The 20343-nt window shown below is 38.5% G+C and overlaps 1 protein-coding gene across 2 annotated transcripts in view; it reads left to right on the top strand.

Moving 5' to 3' along the window:
* PPM1D (protein phosphatase, Mg2+/Mn2+ dependent 1D) overlaps nt 1–16329 on the top strand; it is a 59706-nt gene extending 43377 nt beyond the window's left edge. For both annotated transcript variants that reach the window (XM_038547988.1, XM_038547987.1), the window contains exons 4-6: nt 3183–3373; nt 9545–9787; nt 14975–16329. In XM_038547988.1, the coding sequence (XP_038403916.1) occupies nt 3183–3373; nt 9545–9787; nt 14975–15532 (992 nt within the window). In that variant the 3' untranslated portion in view covers nt 15533–16329. The remainder of the gene's footprint in view (nt 1–3182; nt 3374–9544; nt 9788–14974) is intronic.
* Nucleotides 16330–20343: the final 4014 nt, after the last annotated feature.

The raw sequence follows: 20343 nt of genomic DNA, 5'->3' as shown, positions 1-20343 counted from the left end.
CAATGTTTATAATGATACTAAAAAGATTATAAAGAAGTAGAGGAGAATGGAAAACTTCTTTAGAAAAGACAGCTAATAAATGTAGTTAAGAGTGTTCTAATTCTGTCATCAGTTTACAACCATCATAGTACCAATTGGTTGGTGCAAGAATCGTTAATGGATGCTAAAATATGGCATGTTTTGGTGGACAACAGGATATTTCACACAGACTCAAAGCTATCACCCTATAGATTACTTAGCAATTAGAAAATGAGAAAGGTACCTTACAGTGCTGGTAGATAGCATTTTAACCAAATGGTCCAGCCTATTAGCATTGCCACTGATGGGACAAACTGATACATTGTTGTTATTATCCAAATGAACAAATTTATTAAAGATTTTATTTATTTTTTTAAAAATTTGAGAGAAAGTATAGGGGAGGGGTGGAGGGAATGAATCTCAAGCAGACTCTTCTCTGAGCATGGAGCCTCTCACAGGGCTCAGTCTCATGACCCATGAGATCAAAACCCATGAGCAGAACCCAAGAGCTGGATGCTTAACCAACTGAGCCACCCAGGCACCCCAGAGATTTTATTTTTAAGTAGTCTCTACACCTAACATCGGACTCAGACTTACAACCCCAAGATCATGAGTCCCATGCTCCACTGACTGAGCCAGCCAGGTACTCCTAAAAATATTTTTAAAGGGGATCCCTGGGTGGCGCAGTGGTTTGGCGCCTGCCTTTGGCCAGTGTGCAATCCTGGAGACCCGGGATCGAATCCCACGTTGGGCTCCCGGTGCATGGAGCCTGCTTCTCCCTCTGCCTCTCTCTCTCTCTGTGACTATCATAAATAAATAAAAATTTAAAAAAATATATTTTTAAATTTATAAAGATAGGGGATCCCTGGATGGCTCAGCAGTTTAGCGCCTGCTTTCAGCCCAGGGCACAATCCTAGAGTCCCAGGATCGAGTCCCACATCAGGCTCCCTGCATGGAGCCTGCTTTTCCCTCTGCTTTGTGTGTGTGTCTCTCTCTCTTTCTGTCTCTCATGAATAAATAAATAAAATCTTTAAAAATAAATAAATAAAGATACTAATATTAGGGATCCCTGGATGGCTCAGCGGTTTAATGCCTGGCCTCGGCCCAAGGCGTGGTCCTGGAGTCTTGGGATTGAGTCTCACATCAGGCTCCCTGCATGGAGCCTGCTTCTCTTTCTGCCTATGTCTCTGCCTCTCCCTCTCTCTCTCTCTCTCTCTCTCTCTCAGTGTCTCTCATGAATAAATAAATAAAATCTTAAGAAAAAAAAAGATACTAATATTAGTTTATACATGAGAAATTGTGACCCTTTTTCAAGGTTATGTAATCTGCATTAGATTGGAAATTAGAATTTCTTTTTTTAATCTAGATTTTAAATTTAGCCATATTAGGGATTTTGCTTTATAGAAATTTATGTTCTTACTTGGAGTGGCAATATTAATCCCAAATATGGGGAAAAACTGCTTTTGAAAGCCTTAACACTTATGAACTCTGTAACTGCTACCTTAATATTTATCTTAACTGTTCCCGTGCCCATTTTAAAAATTTCACCAGCCAGAGAACTTTGTTTTGCTAGCATAAAGAAGTAAATGTGGAGTGTCTGGATGGCGCAGTTGGTTAAAGCCTCTGACTCTTGTTTTCAGCTCAGGTAATGATCTCAGGGTTCTGGGATTGAGCCCTGAGTTTGGTTCCTCTCTCAGGCTGGAGTCTGCCTGAGATTCCCCCTCTCCCTCTCCCTTAGCCCCTCCCATTCGTGCTGTCTCTCTCTCTCTCTCTCTCTCTCTCTCTCTCAAATAAATCTTTAAAAAAAAAAAAAAAGTAAATGTGTCTTTGTGAGCCAACCTGGATTATAATTAGCTTTTAGTGGTTGCATGTGTTCTTTTTTTTTTTTTTTTTTAAGATTTAAAAAAATTTTTTAAAGATTTATTTATTTATTCAGAGGAAGGGGCAGAGGGAGAAGCAGGCTCCATGCAGGGAGCCTGATGTGGGACTCGATCCCCGGTCTCCAGGATCACACATTGGGCTGCAGGAGGCACTAAACCGCTGCGCCACCGGGGCTGCCCAAGATTTTATATTTAAGTAATCTCTACACGCAGCATGGGGGCTTGAACCTACAATGTGCGGAGATCAAGAGTCACATACTCCACTGACTGAGCCAGCCAGGTCCCCCATATGTGTTCTCTTCTGCTATTCTGAAGGTTGAATTGCCCCTTTCATGGGGCTGGTTTGGCAATAAATTGTGCTATTTTAGAGTGGGGTAATTGATGTGAATTATTCTTCCCTTAGACTTTGAGCATGTTTGAATTGGCCAATACTACTTTTGATGGGAGCTAATAAGGGTTTAAGTAAGGCAGAGAAAGGACAAAGCTTTCTCTTGTTTAGCAAAAAGTCAAACCTGCTGAAAGAGGGCAGAAAACTACTCTCTTGTCTGAAAACCTTTTGCTTTTTTTTTTTTTTTTAAAGATTTTATTTATTCATGAAAGAGAGGCAGAGACACAGGCAGAGAGAGATGCAGGCTCCATGCAGAGAGCCCCTATGTGGGGGGCTCGATCCCAAGTCTCCAACATCACTCCCTGGGCCAAAGGCAGGCACCAAACTGCTGAGCCACCCAGGCGTCCCAAACGTTTTGCTTTTAATTTAGGTCTTTACCTAGAATATTTCACAACAAACAAAACAGACAGAGATTAATGTATTCTTTCTGACTGCTTCCCCAGTTCTTAGAAGTAAAAGAAAAGTTATATTGTTCTACTTACTTTGTCTTACGTATCACAGAAGAGTAAATGGTTTTTTTTTTTGTTGTTGTTGTTGTTGTTGTTTTTAAGATTTATTTATTGGAGAGAACACGAGTGGGGGGAGGGTTAGAGGGAGATGAAGAGGGAGAGAGAACCAGTCTCCCCACTGAGTGGAGAGCCCGTTGCAGGGCTAAATCCCATGACCCAGAGATCACATCCTGAGCTGAAACCAAGAGTCAGATGCTCAACTGACTGTGCCACCCAGGTGCCCTGCGATGTTTTTTTTTTTTTTTTAATCATGTATGGATTTTGAATGTTATCAATTGATTTTCTGCATTTATTGAGATGAACATGTAGATTTTCCCCTTTTAATCTGTTGACAAGACATTACTAGTTCGGAAATAACATTTCTTGCTTCTTATCTCTGTCCCCCAGGTGATTTGTGGAGTTATGATTTCTTCAGTGGTGAGTTTGTGGTGTCACCTGAACCAGACACGAGTGTCCACACTCTTGACCCCCAGAAGCACAAGTATATTATTTTGGGGAGTGATGGACTTTGGAATATGATTCCACCGCAAGATGCCATCTCAATGTGCCAGGACCAAGAGGAGAAAAAGTACTTGATGGTGAGAAGTGGCTCAATGATTTAATATTATTGTCTACACATTGTTCTACTTTTGTTTTTATTTTTTTTAATTTTTTTTAAAGATTTTATTTATTTATTCATGAGAGACAGAGAGAGAGAGGCAGAGACACAGGCAGAGGTAGAAGCAGGCCCCATGCAGGAAGCCTGATGTGGGACTCGATCCTGGAACTCCAGGATCACGCCCTGAGCTAAAAGCAGACGCTTAACAGCTGAGCCACTCAGGTGTCCCCTGTTCTACTTTTGTCAGAGGTCTTGAATATGAACTAAGGATGCTCAGTTTGAATAGATATTTGCATTTACCTGGCTCTAAAATTACGTAAAACAGACTTTGCAGCTCATCAGGGGAATGAGACAGGATATAAATAAATGAAACTAGATAACAAAACACACAACCACTGACTTTGTTATGAACAGCCCTTGACTTAATGGCCTATGAAACCTCATTAATCCTTTTGTTAAAAATTGAGAGGGGATCCCAGGGTGGCTCAGTGGTTTAGCGCCTGCCTTCGGCTAAGGGCATGATCCTGGAGACCTGGGATCGAGTCCCACATCAGGCTCCCTGCATGGAGCCTGCTTCTCCCTCTGCCTGTGTCTCTGCCTGTCTCTGTCTCTGTCTCTCTCTCTTTCTATCTTTCATAAATGAATAAAAAAAAAATCTTAAAAAAAATAAATAAAAATTGAGATATAATTCATATACCATAAAATTTACCTTTTTAAAATGTATAACTCAGTGGTTCTTAGTTTATTCTCTAAGTTGTGCAACTGTCACCACTATCTCATTCCAGAACATTTTTATCACTGCTCCCAAAACCCATAATCATTAGCAGTCATTCACTATCTCTTGCTACCTCCACCCATTGGCAAACACTGATCTGTCTCTATATATTTGCCTGTATTTGGATATTTCATATAAGTGAGATCATATAGCATGTGGCCTTTTGTATTTGACTTCTTTCACTTAAGCATAATATTTTCAAGTTTCATCCACGTTGCTTGTAAATAAAAGTACTATATTTTTAAGGCTGAATAATTTTCTGTCAGTGGATATACATTTAATTTATCCATCTGTTTGTCATTTGATGGATATTTAGGTTGTTTCCACTTTGGGGCTCTTAGGAATGACACTGTTGTGAACATTCACATACAAGCTTTTTGTGTGGACAAGTTTTCAGTTTTCTTAGGTGTATCCCTTGGAGTGGAATTGCTAATAAGATGCATAGTAATTATGTCACCTATCTTTTTATTAGTCCATTGCAAACCAAGAAACAACCATCAATAAGAAAAATCCTTTTCTTTCTTTCCTGGCTTGTTTGCAAACTGATTTCTTCTTCAAAGTAAGGAGAATTGGAAGAGTGTGATGGTGTTGAAGGCAAGGAAAGAGTGTTTTGTGGGTAGCAGGCAGCAATGTCAAATTCTGCAAAGAAGTAGAGGCAGATGGATGAGAACAGTATATATTGAGTTTTATAGTTAGGATCTTTTATTAGTGACCTTCAAGGATAAAGAGTTTAACTGGAATCAAGGGGATGGGCTATCCTTGGAAGAGATGATCTTTCTCTCAGATGGGAGGAATGGTAAAGCCATATTTTGGCATGAAAAGGAGTTAAAATTAAAAGAATTTGTATTGCTGCCATTCACCCAGCTAATAACATTAGATACTGTGCAGGGGAGGTAACTGTAAATAGATTATGCTCCTTGCTCAGCATATACCATGTTGTTACAAATAGGATATGTTTATAGCTATCAGGACCTCTACTTGATTGTGAGTTGTTTAAAGGTAAGAGTTGTAAGTAAAAAAAAAAAGAGTTGTAAGTAAAAATAAAAATAAAGGTAAGAGTTGTGTCTTGATTCTTTTTTTTTTTTTTTTTAAGATTTACTTATTCATGAGACACACAGAGAGAGAGAGGCAGAGACATAGGCAGAGGGAGAAGCAGGCTTGCCACAGGGAACCCAGTGTGGGACTTGATCCCAAATTCTGAATCCCAGGATCACACCCTGAGCCAAAGGCAGACGCTTAACTGCTGAGCCACCCAGGCGTCCCTTGATTTCATTTTTACAACCTTGGAGCTAACATGTTGCATTTGGTTAATGGCATCAGATGTAAGAGAAGGAGTGAATAAAATAAAGATTCTTTTATCTATTTAATTTAGAATTCTTTAGTGATGAGAAAGAGAAACATTTCAGTGGCATGATGAGGTCATAAACCAGATTGAGAGAACCTATTCATATTCATAAAACACCAAAGTGGTTTCAGAATGACTATTGAAGGAAGTATCCGTATAATAACAATATTTAGAACAAGTGTTATGAGAACTGAGAAGGAGAAGATTGGAAACCTGGAAAGATTGGATAAGAAAGTTTCCTTTCTGAATTGAAAGTTTCAATTGGACAAGAGTGATATTTGCGCAAGTCTTAAAGGTCGGATTGAATTTACCAGGTAAATAAGTGAGGAGAGAGAAGCTTTCCAGGTAAAGGAATAAAAAGTGTAAAGTCAAAGAAGAGAGACAGATTTAACATATTTAGGTTTCACAGATAGCTTGATGTGACTGGGGGAGAGGAGATAAAATGGTTTTAAATGCTGTTAGGAAGTTAGGTCTTTATATTCAGGTAGTAGAGAGTTATTGAAAAGCTATATTTTCATGATGCATTTTAGAAAGTTTACTCGTTGGAATGCCTGGGTGGCTCACTGGTTGAGTGTCTGCCTTTGGCTCATGGCATGATCTCGGAGTCCTGGGATCGAGTCCCACATCGGGCACCTTGCATGGAGCCTGGTTCTCCCTCTGCCTATGTCTCTGCCTCTCTGTGTGTCTCTCCTGAATAAATAAATAAAATCTTTAAAAAGTTTAATCATTAATTGCAAGATGGAATATAAAATAGAAGATAATTGGTATTGAATATAAGGATTATATTTATTAGTAGGTGTAGGAAAACCTAGGCATTTAACAGAATTACCAATGCAAAGTTGTCAATGACAGAGAATGGGTGGCAGCAAAGATTACTGAAGAATCCCTGAGAGAAGGTGAAATTTGATGAGTAGAGTTTTGGTTATAAGGTCTGTCATCCACCTTTTTTCACATGTTGATTCTTATTACCAATGTAACTGATTTGATTTCTATTAATGGATTTATTAGGCTTCCTCTTTGGAGGCTACTGTTAAATTCCAAATGACAATTTTTGCAAGCTTGATCTAAGGCAGCAGTGGTAAAACAGCAACAACAGCAACAACAACAACAACAAATACATATATATGCAATAACAGAAGAAATCCATGAGTGATAAAATTGATAGAACTTGGGTTTTTAAGGAAGGATATGATGATGCCCAGACTTCTGACTGGTGATAGCTGTTATCTAGAAGAAACACATTACTCTGGGGAAGAGGGGAGGTAATTAGTTCAGATGTAGGCATGTTGAATTGGAGGTACCTGTGGTTAATCTAGATAGATATTTTCAGTAGGCAGAAATATTGAGAGAAACCTAGAAATATAAATTTGATTGGTAAGAGAGGAGTTAGGTAAAGCTGCTACAATTTATGAGATCACCTAGTGAGACTGTATGGTGGAAGAAAAGGACATGATATTAAGGATCCAAATCAGCAGAAACCAGCTGAGTAAAAAATGCGAAGTAAGGTAGTGGAAATGGCTTATACAGCAGTCCGTCCCCCCTCGCCCCCCACCAATCCATGGCAGATACGTTCCAAGATCCTGGTGGATGCCTGAAAGCACAAATAGTACTGAACCCTATATATACTCTTTTTTCCTATACATACATAAAATGATAAAACTCAATTTATAAATTATATACAGTAAGAGATTAATAACAATAATAAAGTAGGGAATTATGACTACTGTAATAAGTAATGTGAATGTGGCTCTTAAAATATCTAACTATACTGTACTCATCCTTCTTATGAGATGATAAAATGCCTATGTGATGACATGAAGTGAAGTGAATGACTTAGGCATTCTTTTTTTTTTTTCTTTCTTTCTTTCTTTCTTTTTTTTAGAAACTCAAGGCTTTTTTTTTTTTTTAAGATTTTTATTTATTTATTCATAGAGACAGAGAGAGACAGGCAGAGACACAGGCAGAGAGAGAGAGGCAGAGACACAGGCAGAGGGAGAAACAGGCCCCATGCAGAGAGCCTGACATGGGACTCGATCCAGGGTCTCCAGGATCACACCCTGGGCTGCAGGCGGTGCTAAACCGCTGTGCCACCAGGGCACAAATACTATTTAGTGCTTTTAGTACATTATATATATATTACTATATATTATGTATTATATATATAATTATATATACATATAATTTTCTTAAAGATTTTTAAAAATTTGTTTGACACAGAAAGCACAAGCAAGGGGAATGACAGGCAGAGGGAGAGAGAGAAGCAGACTCTGGTTGGTGGGGAACCCAATGTGGGGCTCAATCCCAGGACCCTAGGGATCAGTATCTGAGCTGAAGGCAGATGTTTAACTGACTGAGCGACCCAGGCATCCTTAATACATTATATATTATATAGTATGCATTATAATATATTAATATTTTTGTATTTACAGTACATTGTTTTATCACATTATGTAAAATAATCACAAATTTTTTCTGCTTACAAAAAGTTCGTGATTTCCACTTATTTTCATCATTCAATTATTTGTATTCAATTATTTCTAAAGATACTTTTTAAGATATGTAGCCCTATTTTCTGAAGCACATCATTTTCATTCTTTAAAAGTTAGGAATTATTGAATCCACGGATTGAACCTCTGTATGATGCTCAGAGTTTTATTCCAAGCTACATTTATTTGCATAACATGAGATCATTTAAGGCTTTATTTGTTTTTAACTCTTTCTTTGTTGGAATTTTTTTTTTAAGATTTTATTTATTTATTCATGAGACACAGAGAGAGAGAGGCAGAGACACAGGCAGAGGGAGAAGCAGGCACCATGCAAGGAGCCCGACGTGGGACTCGATCCTGAGTCTCCAGGATCAGGCCCTGGACTGAAGGCAGCGCTTAACTGCTGAGCCACCCTGGCTGCCCTGTTCGAGTGTATTTGATCTCCATACCACAGCCCTTATTGTATTGCTTTTTTTCTCATATGAGTGACATCATTTTTTATACACAGTTGACGTTTAAACAACATGAATTTGAAATTTTTTTTAAAGATTTATTTATTCATTCATTCATTCATGAGAGACACAGAGAGACAGACAGACAGGTAGAGGGAGAAGCAGGCTCCATGCAGGGTGCCTGATGTGGGACACTGTCTGGGGTCTCCAGGATCACACCCTGGGCTGAAGGTGGCGCTAAACTGCTGAGCCAACTGGGCTGCCCCAACAGCATGAATTTGAACTGTGTGGGTCCACTTAACAGGGATTTTTACAGTAGAGCATTGTACATGTATTTTCTCTTCCATATAATTTTCTTTTTTTCTCCCTAGCTTTATTGTAAGAATACAGTATATAATACAGATAACAAAAAAATATGTGCTAATCAACTTAATTTTATTGCTAAGGTTTCTGGTCAACAGTCAGCTATTAGTAGTTAAGTTTGAGGGGAGTCAAAAATTATACATGGATTTTTAGTTGTGTGGGGGAGTTGATGTCTCTGATACCCCACATTGTTCAGTGGTCAGCTATATATATTTAACAGTTGTTTATATTTTCTTGTCTCTGAGTTTTGTTCATATTCTTTGACAATTTTTATGTTGAGTCATTGTCTTTGATTTGCTGAAGCTCTTATTTTAGGAGGAAATGGCCTTTGCAATGAGGTTGTTTTGGTTTGGTTTGGTTTGGCCTTTTGCCAAGCCTGATTATCTCATTTGTGAATTGTTTATCTGTAATAACATGATATTCCCTTACTATTTTAGATTAACTTCTGTATAACTTTTCCTAATTAAGGTTACGGTGAAGACTGAGTTTCTTATTACCAAAAAAATAAAAATACAGATGAAATTTAACCATAGGATAAATCCTTGTTTTATTTTAAAAATTTGGAGAAGTACTATTTTAACATAGTTATGGGACTATAGATAATGCTTGAAATTTTGGAAATTTAATTTATTTAAGCTATATTGAATACTTCATTTTTAATTTGCTACAGATGTAGTGGGAACTACATCCGAGTTGTTAATCTTCTTTCTCCTTGTTCTTTTAAATACAGGGTGAGCATGGACAGTCTTGTGCCAAAATGCTTGTGAATCGAGCACTAGGCCGCTGGAGGCAGCGTATGCTTCGAGCAGATAATACTAGTGCTATAGTGATCTGCATTTCTCCAGGTGTGGACAGTCAGGGAAATTTCACCAATGAAGATGAGCTCTTTCTGAACTTGACTGATAGTCCTTCCTATAATAGTCAAGAAACCTGCTTGATGACTCCTTCCCCATGTTCTACACCACCAGTCAAGGTATATAGTTCTCTATATTATTTGAATTTTTTTAAAATTTTTTTTTATTTTTAAAGATTTTATTTATTTATTCATGATAGTCACAGAGAGAGAGAGAGAGAGGCAGAGACACAGGCAGAGGGAGAAGCAGGCTCCATGCACCGGGAGCCTGACGTGGGATTCGACCCCGGATCTCCAGGATCGCGCCCTGGGCCAAAGGCAGGCGCCAAACCGCTGCGCCACCCAGGGATCCCTATTATTTGAAATTTTTAATTGAATTTCTTTGGTTGATGTTGCTTGAAAAGTTTTCAGATTCTTCATATTACAGGATTTTGGATTTGAACTAGGTTCAAGAAAATGATGGATCTTCATCATGTAACTTATTGTCATTGATTAATCTTCACATCAGTACTATTTTGAATGTCAGCTGTGTCTACCTAGTAGAAAGGAGATGTACATTAACAATATTCTAACAATATTCTAATGATCCCCTTCTAATACAATGAACATTTTTTTAAAATTTTTATTTATTTATAATAGTCACACACACAGAGAGAGAGAGAGGCAGAGACACAGGCAGAGGGAGAAGCGGGCTCCATGCACCGGGAGCCCGACGTGGGACTCGATCCCGGGTCTTCAGGATCACGCCCTGGGCCAAAGGCAGGCGCCAAACCACTGCGCCACCCAGGGATCCCTACAATGAACATTTTTAAGCATTTAAGTTTGTGAAGTACTTTCATATATATTTCATTTGAACCTCATAAACCGAATAGGTAAATAGTAGATGTTATTCTGTCTTATAGATAATAAGACTAAGAGATTAAGCAATTTGGATAAGATCATGCAGACTCAAGATTGAAGTGGACCTTAGGATATCAGACCTTAGAACTGACTGTCTAATAACATGGGCAAGAAACATTCTTCCTCTTCTTACTCAGTTAATTTTGAATGAGTTCTTAAGATATGCTGTGAAATAAATGTAAATGGTACCATATTTCCTTTTTTTCTGATTTCATCCCAGTATTTTTCTACTAAAAATTAGTACTATTGATAACTGCTTTGTTATACTTGGGCCTTCTGAGGATGGGCTTTTATTTATTCTTTTTATTTTTGAGAGAGAGAGAGAGAGGAGGGGAGAGGAAGTGAGAGAATCTTAAGCAGGCTTCACACCCAGCGTGGATCCCACCCCCAGGCTCAATTTCATGACCCTGAGATCATGACCTGAGCTGAAACCAAGAGTTAGCCGCCTCACTGACCAAGCCACCTAGGCATCCCACAAAAGATGTTTTTGAAATTATTTCTAAAAAATCTAAGACCGGGCAGCCTGGGTGGCTGAGCGGTTTAGTGCTGCCTTCAGCCCAGGGTGTGATCCTGGAGACCCGGGATCAAATCTCACGTCGGGCTCCCTGTGTGGGGCCTGCTTCTCCCTCCACCTGTGTCTCTGACTCTCTCTCTGTCTCTCATGATTAAATAAATAAATAAATAAAATCTTTAAAAAGATAAAAAATCTCAGACATAATGATCTAATAATAATAAAGATAAGGAGATTTATGTATGCACTATCTTATATTTCAGCGTTAGTTGCTTGCTAACCAATTGACCTCACCCAAATAATAGGAAAATATTTGGAGCTGTTCAGAATAATTAGTGTTGTTGGCTCTGACCTAACAAAGAAATACAGTCAAAGCTCTTTCTGCCCAAGAAATTGTGTTTTATCTTATTTGATAACCACGAGAATACACTTAATCTCTGATTATTTTCTTGTTAAAGTAATCCCATATTTAGTAACATCTAGATAAATATAATGACATTCTGGTCAGTTTGGTTTTTAAGACATTTAAACTAGGCATTTGAGACTAGGTTTATCTATCTATAGACATGTCAACTTCTGTGTGGATCCTAAGATATACCAGTAATCAGATCTTTGTTTTGGGATGGATATGGTAGAAATACCTCTCTTTAAGGGATGTATTACGCTGGCACACATTTCTTTCTCCATTCTTTCTTTAGGACAAAACTAAATTTAGCTGTTTTTTAATAAAGCCAAGAGCTATAGGAAGGAGGAATTTGGAAGGGAGTTAAGAAAATGAATACTTAGCTTCATTTGTGTTCTGGGCACAATTTTCATTTAGTTTAATGTTGGATTGTAAGATTGGTGGAGCAAGGCAGTTGATCTTTTAAAGTAGTAAAACTTGGGATCCCTGGGTGGCTCAGCAGTTTGGCACCTGCCTTTGGTCCAGGGCGTGATCCTGGAGCCCCAGGATCGAGTCCCATGTTGGGCTCCCTGCGTGGGGCCTGCTTCTCCCTCTGCCTGTGTCTCAGCCCCTCTCTCTCTGTGTGTCTCATGAATAAATAAATAAAATCTTTAAAAATACATGAAGTAGTAAAACTTAGTTTTCTGTGTTTTTAACAGGTGATCTCTCAATCATTTTAATGATTAAAAAAATTATTTGAGAAAGAGAGCATGACGAGAGGAGAGAGGCAGAAAAAGAAGGAAAAGCAGACTCCCTGATGAACAGGGAGACCAATGTGGGGCTCCATCCCAGGACCCGGGGATCATAACGTGAGCCGGGGGCATACGCTTAACCTGAGCCACCCAGGCGCTCCAATATCACATGTTTTATGAACATGTAAGAAGATTTAGTAATACATGTAATTAATCTGGGATGAATCTGAGAATTCTGAGCAGTTATCTGTGCTAACAGATGCAATGTATTCCCACAGAATGCCAATCAAAAGAGAAGGGAAAAGAAAAGTTCAAGGAGAAAGTAGGGGAAGAAAAGCCAGCACATGTGTAGTGTTAGAATAATAATATATGAATTTTAAAAAGACACAAAACAATAGAAATTACAATAAATTGTGTTAACTCTAAAGTTCCATTGTTTTGTTTTGTTTTTTATAAAGGGATTCCATCTAATGTCTAACCTTGTTTTACAAACTAGAGCAGTATGTTTTATTCCTATCAATGACTTGGTTATTACCTTCTTTCTTATGCCCAAATTAATGATGTGGGGGATCCCTGGGTGGCTCGGTGGTTTAGCGCCTGCATTGGGCCCAGGGCGTGATCCTGGAGTGCTGGGATCGAGTCCCGTGTTGGGTTCCCTGTGTGGACCCTGCTTCTCCCTCTGCCTGTGTGTCTGCCTCTCTCTCTCTGTCTCTCATGAAAAAAATAAATAAAAATCTTTTTTAAAAAAATTAATGTTGTGATTGGTAGTAGGAAGCCTTCTCTGTCTGCCTGGTCTTGTTGTAAGTCTTTTTTCTGCATCAAAGCAGGACACATTCTAGCTCAACAATTTCCTATGAGTAGATACAGTTTTCTGTGATTATTCAGAACATGCTTATGACCAGGGTACGTGTTGGAATCAACCTGATGCAGTGCAGAAGGATAAACTCACATGCATCTCTTGCTGATATTATTGAAAGCCATATATAAATATCCTGTAATGAAGACTATTCTGTTATCCTTTCTCAACACTGGTAAGTTTGAAATAAAGTTGCTGCCCAACATCTAGTCAGTGTTGAAACAAATTAGAAGAATTGGGCTTTCAATAAACTATGCAATGTAAAATAAATAAGTGAATCAATAACTGCAGAAAGATAAGAGTATGTTCTTAGTTAAAAACAAAAACAAAAACAGTAACAGCAGCAATCTGTTTAAGGCAGTACCAAATTAGGAACTAGAGCTTCTCATCTCCAGTCTCAATTTGACCTAAAGTCAGTATTTTTTTTTTTTTTTCCATAAAGCATGTTGATGTTTATGGTGAGATTGAAATGCTTTTGGATGGCTTAAATGTCCCTTTTTTTCTTAATCCTAAAAACATTAAATTCTTTTTATAAGTATATTTTTATGTAGCACCTTTTTTTTTTTTTTAAGATTTTATTTATTTATAAGAGAGAGAGAGGCAGAGACACAGGCAGAGGGAGAAGCAGGCTCCATGGAGGGAACCCAGTGTGGAACTTGATCCTGGGTCTCCAGGGTCATGCCCTGGGCCGAAGGCGGCGCTAAACTGCTGAGCCACCCGGACTGCCCATGTAGCACTCTTTTGAAAGGTGTTTATTTCTTTTCTTTTCTTTTCTTTTCTTTTCTTTTCTTTTCTTTTCTTTTCTTTTCTTTTCTTTTCTTTTCTTTTCTTTTCTTTTCTTTCTTTTCTTTTCTTTCTTTTCTTTTCTTTTCTTTCTTTTCTTTTTTCTTTTCTTTTCTTTTCTTTTCTTTTCTTTTCTTTTCTTCTTTCTTCTCTTTTCTTTTCTTTTGTTTATTTCTAATGAATTTTTATATCAGAGTAAGATACATATTTTCATTCCCCCTCTACAAAAGAGTTTACTTGAGAATATACTATTTTAATAAACATGATTTGATTAAAAGGAAAAGGTGTGAGGGAAATGTTACATACTTAAGAAGGGAGACATAGTATTTATGTTTAAACTTTGTTCTTGAGAAACTATTAAGACAATGATTTCATAAAATATTAATACTATGGGAGATTTGGGTTTGATAAGAAAAATACTTCTTCTCTGTTTGGCAGTGGGAAAAGTATTTGGATTATATGTAGATCTAGAGCACTATATCTAAAGGAGTAGTGCATATCTGAATCACGTCTATAAAACAATACCTGAGGGACACCTGGGTGGCTCACTGGTTGAGCATCTGCCTTTGGCCTGGGTCATGATCCCAGAATCCTAGGATTGAATCCCACATCGGGCTCCCCAAAGGAAGCCTGCTTCTCCCTCTGCCTGTGTCTCTGCCTCTCTCTCTCTCTCTCTCTGTCTCTCATGAATAAATAAATAAAATCTTTAAAAAAAAAGTACCTGAAAGTTTCTGTATGATTTTTCTTTTTTTTTTTTTTTTTTCTGTATGATTTTTCATTTATTTTTTTGAGAGTTGCCCCAGTCGTGTTCTGCGCCCTCTAGATTCCCAGATGTTCTGCTTTTCTCAAGCCATAGAACATAGAGGCTTCTAGTGTTGGGGAGATGGGTGTGAAGCAGCAATATGAGTTTGTGGTATGACATTATTGCTTTAATGTTGCACTTTATATTTTCTCTACTACTGAATATTCAGAAATGAGAATGTAGAAAAAAATAGGAAAGTAGGAAATCAACCAACCAACCAAGAAACAAATTTGTCACTTATACTAATGAAACTTCTTCATCTAATGGTTGAGCTGAATTCTAGGATACATTATTTATTTGGCTTATTTTCTTGTTTTTTAGTCACTGGAGGAGGACCCATGGCCAAGGCTGAACTCTAAGGACCATGTACCTGCCCTTGTTCGTAGTAATGCCTTCTCAGAGAATTATTTAGAAGTCCCAGCTGAGATAGCTCGAGGAAGTGTCCATGCGACAGCCATACCCTCAAAAGATCCAGAGCCACTTGAAGAAAATTGCACTAAAGCCCTGACTTTAAGGATACATGATTCTTTGAATAATAGCCTGTCAGTTGGCCTTGTGCCTACCAATTCAACAAATACCATCACGGACCAAAAAAATTTAAAAATGTCAACTCCAGGTCAAATGAAAGCCCAAGAAGTTGAAAGAACCCCTCCAGCAAACTTTAAAAGGACATTAGAAGAATCCAACTCTGGCCCTCTTATGAAGAAGCATAGACGAAATGGTTTAACTCGAAGTAGTGGTGCTCAGCCTGCAAGCCTCCCCACAACCTCACAGCGAAAGAACTCTGTTAAACTTACTATGCGACGCAGACTTAGGGGCCAGAAGAAAATTGGAAATCCTTTACTTCATCAGCACAGAAAAACTGTTTGTGTCTGCTGAAATGTATCTGAAAAATGGGTTTTTTTCCCCAAACTAGGATTTAAGAGGGCTTTTTGAAGTTGGTGCCGAACTTGAACTTTTTTTAAGGGGACAAAATAAAATAGTATACAGTTTGACTTTTTGGAATTCAACAGTTTTATCCTGGCCTTGTACTTGCTTGTATTATAAATGTGAATTTTGTAGATGTTAGGGTGTAAGTTGCTGTAAAATGTGTGTAAATTTGTACACTTCACACAGACTCAGTCTCTTACTCTGATACACAGTAAATAACAAAGGGGCAAAAGGTTAAAAAAAATCAAAAGAATCTACTAGGTTTTAGAAATACATGTAAACTTTTAAAAATGCTTATTAAGAACTTTGTATAAGTCACTTGTGATGAAAACTACACAACTTTTTAGGTAAATTATTAAGCAGACTGGAAAAGTGATGTATTTTCGTAGTGACCTGTGTTCCCCTGGATGTTCCTTAGGGACAGCTAGTGTCTTTTAAAAATTATTTTTTATTTCTAATTTCTTAATTCAGAATGAGATTTTTCATAGCAGAAGTGTTGAGCCATGCTGAGAGTAGCTTGGTGTTAGTCTCCCTGTCCTAATTAAAATACTATGCAGTATCTTTTAACTTGGTAGCATTTTTCTGAAACATTAATCATCAGATGTACTCCCCGAATGTCTAGGGGAGTGTGTTTGCCTACAAAGGTGCCCTTCTCCATCATCCCAGACACCCACTGGCATTATTAGGTCTTAAAGGAGTTACCCTCTTCTCGTGTTTGAATAAAATATGTGAAGTTTTTCTTGCTATTTCAATAACGGATGGTGCTGCTAATTCCCAACATTTCTTAAATTATTTTATATATCGTACAGTTTTCATTGATTATATGGATATGTTTGTTCATCTAATAAATCAGTGAACTGTTCCTGATGTTGCTGGATTTTTGTCATTGGTTTAATTTTATTTATTTATTATTTATTTATTTATTTATTTATTATTTATTTATTTATTTATTTATTTATTTATGATAGACATAGAGAGAGAGAGAGAGAGGCAGAGACACAGGAGGAGGGAGAAGCAGGCTCCGTGCCGGGAGCCCGACGTGGGACTCGATCCCGGGCCTCCGGGATCGCACCCCGGGCCAAAGGCAGGCGCCAAACCACTGAGCCACCCAGGATCCCCTTTGTCATTGGTTTTAATGATATGATTTCTTTTGCCTTGATCATGCTTTAGAGTAACAGTAACAAAGATACTTGTAATGTTTATTTTTGCACTCTTCATTTTTTAATTTTAATTTAGAATGCATTGAAACAGGCTAAATATCCAATAGAATACGATTAACAATATGGTAAAGTTGGGATCCCTGTGTGTCTCAGCGGTTGAGCATCTGCCTTCGGCTCAGGGCGTGATCCTGGAGTCCTGAGATCGAGTCCCACATCGGGCTTGTTGCGTGGAGCCTGCTTCTCCCTCTGCCTGTGTCTCTGCCTCTCTCTCTGTGTCTGTCATGAATAAATAAATCTTAAAAAATTTTTTGATGAAATACGTTGCATATGAATTAAAGCTTTGATAATATAGGAAAGGACTAAGACACTAAGAGTATGTCATTTTGGTGTGGTGAATTCTTCTACAATGAGAAAAATTTTAAATGTATTAGAGCAAGACATATTAAGATATTGAAGAGTTACTTCACTCATTCAACATCCAAAATATGCTAGGAACTGCAAAATTGGAATGCCAGTTTTCAATAACAGGCTTGAGAATCAGGGTCCAGGTAAAACGTTAACTGTGGCTAGTTTTTTTAAGATTTTATTTATTCATGAGAGACAGAGGCAGAGACCTAGGCAGAGGGAGAAGCAGTCTCCATGCAGAGAACCTGATATGGGCCTCTATCCTGGGTCTCCAGGATCCGGCCCTGGGCTGAAGGCAGCGCTAAACCGCTAAGCCACCAGGGCTGCCCCAACTGTGGCTAGCTCTTACAAAGTATTTTTAATTACTGAAGTTTGTTTGTTTTACGGATTTTAGAGCATGAGTGGGGGGGAGAGGGAGAAGCAGACTCCCCGCTGAGCAAGGAGCCTGATGTGGGGCTCTATTCTAGGACCCTGAGATCATGACCCGAGCCCAAGGCAGTCATTTAACTGACTGAGCCACCCAGGTGCCCTGAAGAGTTTGTTTTTCAGATCTTTACAAGACAGAGACGTAGCAACTAGTAGACACTCTTGAAAGTCCGTTTATTGTGAAGGGTTTTTTCCATCTTTTTTGTTGTTTTTCTATCTTTTAGACCTGTATACCATGTTAGCTGTACCCACTAGAAATTCAACAAATCTGAATGTACATTAAAATTCATTTAGCAGGGGTCCCTGGGTGGCTCAGCGGTTCAGCGCCAGCCTTTGGCCCAGGGCATGATCCTGGAGTCTCAGGATCGAGTCCCACGTCTGGCTCCTGGCATGGAGCCTGCTTCTCCCTCTGCCTGTGTCTCTGCCTCTCTCTATATATATGTCTATCATGAAAAAAATAAATAAAATCTTTTTAAAAATAAAATAAAAATAAAATTCATTTAGGTATTTTACTTTTTCTGCCAGTGATTGTAAATCCTGGCATTAGTGCAATGGAGTCCCAACTCCATATAGTAGTAGCTATTAATACGAGAAACATTTTTGGTTTAAGACACACCTGCAGGGCAGCCTGGGTGGCTCAGTGGTTTAGCACCTACCTGCCTTTAGCCCAGGGTGTGATCCTGGAGACTCGGGATCGAGTCCCACGTTGGGCTCCCTGCATGGAGCCTGCTTCTCCCTCTGCCTGTGTCTCTGCCTCTCTCTCTCTCTCTCTGTGTCTCTCATGAACAAATAAATAAAATATTAAAAAAAAAAGACACACTTGCAAATGCTAAGATTAGCCCTTTTCTAAATCTGCTCCTAGGACTGTGTTTAGGCCTATTCCTTATGGAATTGAAGATGTTATGTAATCACAAATAATGTTTTAATGTTCTGATTTTATTTGCCTATGTAACACAGATAAGTAATAATATATTATGGGGAATTTGTGATATATAAGATGATACATAATGAAAAACTCTCACATCAGTTCCCAAGGCAGCCAACATTTCCCTCTTTTTGTATTTTAGTGATAATACATGCATAGACATGCAAGAGGTGTTTACCTATTAATTGTGATGATTTTTTTCTATCAGTATTTCACAACCTACTCAATCTTTAGTATTCCAGTCCATGGATAGAAGTTATTTAACTACGTATTATCTAACCATATCCACTGAAAGGAAAACAGGTCTTCCTTTACTCATATACTTAATGATGTCAGATGTGTAAGTTATCCTACACCAAGCAATTCTCCAATCCAATTGGGTGTCCTACAATTCAATTCAGTTCTGACCCTTCTAGGGTTATCATCAGATGCCACAAGTTAAGAACTCAGTCTCAGAAGACTCCCCTCACTGCTGCACACCCTTCAAGTTTGGCTAATTTGCTAGAACATCTCACATGATTCAGGGAAACATGATTACTGGTTTATTACATTAAAAATGATACAGATAGGGATCCCTGGGTGGCTCAGCGGTTTAGTGCCTGCCTTCGGCCTGGGGCATGATCTTGGGGCCAGGATTGGGTCCCACATCGGGCTCCCTGCATGGAGCCTGCTTCTCCCTCTGCCTGTGTCTCTGCCTCTCTCTCTCTCTCTCTCTCTCTCATGAATAAATAAAATCTTTTTAAAAATAAAATAAAAATGATATAGATAATAGCTAGATAAAGAGATATGTCAGGTGAGGTCCAGAACAGCCCTAGGCAGAGGAGCCTCTGACTCTACTGGTTTGGTATCTGGATATCTGGAAGATAGTGCTCTAATGAAAGGAAGTGTTTTAGTGTATTTTTTTCTCCCCCACAGCATGTGAGTTTACTAACCTGGAAGCTCTGAATCTCATACTTGAAGGATTATTATGGAGGCTTCATCATTTCGGTGTGATCAATTAATAATCTCAAGCCTCTTCCCTCCCAGGAGAAAAAGGGTGTGTAGTGATCCCACCAAAAAGGGGTAGTCTCATGAGAACAAAAGATGTTCCTATTGGGAAATTCCAAGTGATTTAGGAGCTCTGTGTCAGGAATAAGAGTCAGTGACCAAACACAAAAGTTGTTCCTAGTCCCTTTATCACCTAAGAAAAAGGTTTTAGGTGTGCTCTAGCCAGGAGGAGCCTGGGACAAAGGCCAATATGTGTTTCTTACTATATCACAATATCCCACCCACACACTGGTTCTTTTCAATATTTTGCAATAAACAGTTCTCAATCTATTTATCTTATGCTTCAAGGATTTAAATATATTAGTTATATACTGCTGCACACTAATACCTTAAAATTTAGTAGCCTTAAACAACAAACATCTTCACAGTTTCTGAGTGTCAGGAATCTGGGAATGACTAAGCTAGGTTGCAGAATCATGTGGTTGCAGTCAAGATACCCATCAGGGTTACATCTAAAGGCTTCAGTAGGCCTGGAGGAGAGGCTTTACATTTGCTCACCTTAGGAAGCCTCAGCTACCTGTCTGTGTGCCCTGTAGGACTTCTCACAACATAACAGATAACTTTCCCCAGTAGAAAAATCATAGAACAAGACAGAGGGCTCAATGTCTTTCAAAACCTAACCTCAAAAATACTCATCAGTTCTGTGTTTTGTTAGTTGCATAGACCAAATTGATACAGTGAGGAGGCAACTACCCAGGGTGCTAATATTAGGAGATGGGCATCATTAAGGGCCATCTTGGAGGTAGCTTATCAGGATCGCAAAGTTCAAAGCATTTATCATGTAAAATACAGGCTTT

This window comes from Canis lupus, chromosome 9 (assembly GCF_011100685.1).
Source record: "Canis lupus familiaris isolate Mischka breed German Shepherd chromosome 9, alternate assembly UU_Cfam_GSD_1.0, whole genome shotgun sequence".
In the NCBI taxonomy this organism is placed as follows: domain Eukaryota; kingdom Metazoa; phylum Chordata; class Mammalia; order Carnivora; family Canidae; genus Canis; species Canis lupus.
The sequence above is the reverse complement of the archived record's forward strand: the minus strand, read 5'-3'. Positions and strand labels throughout refer to the sequence as shown.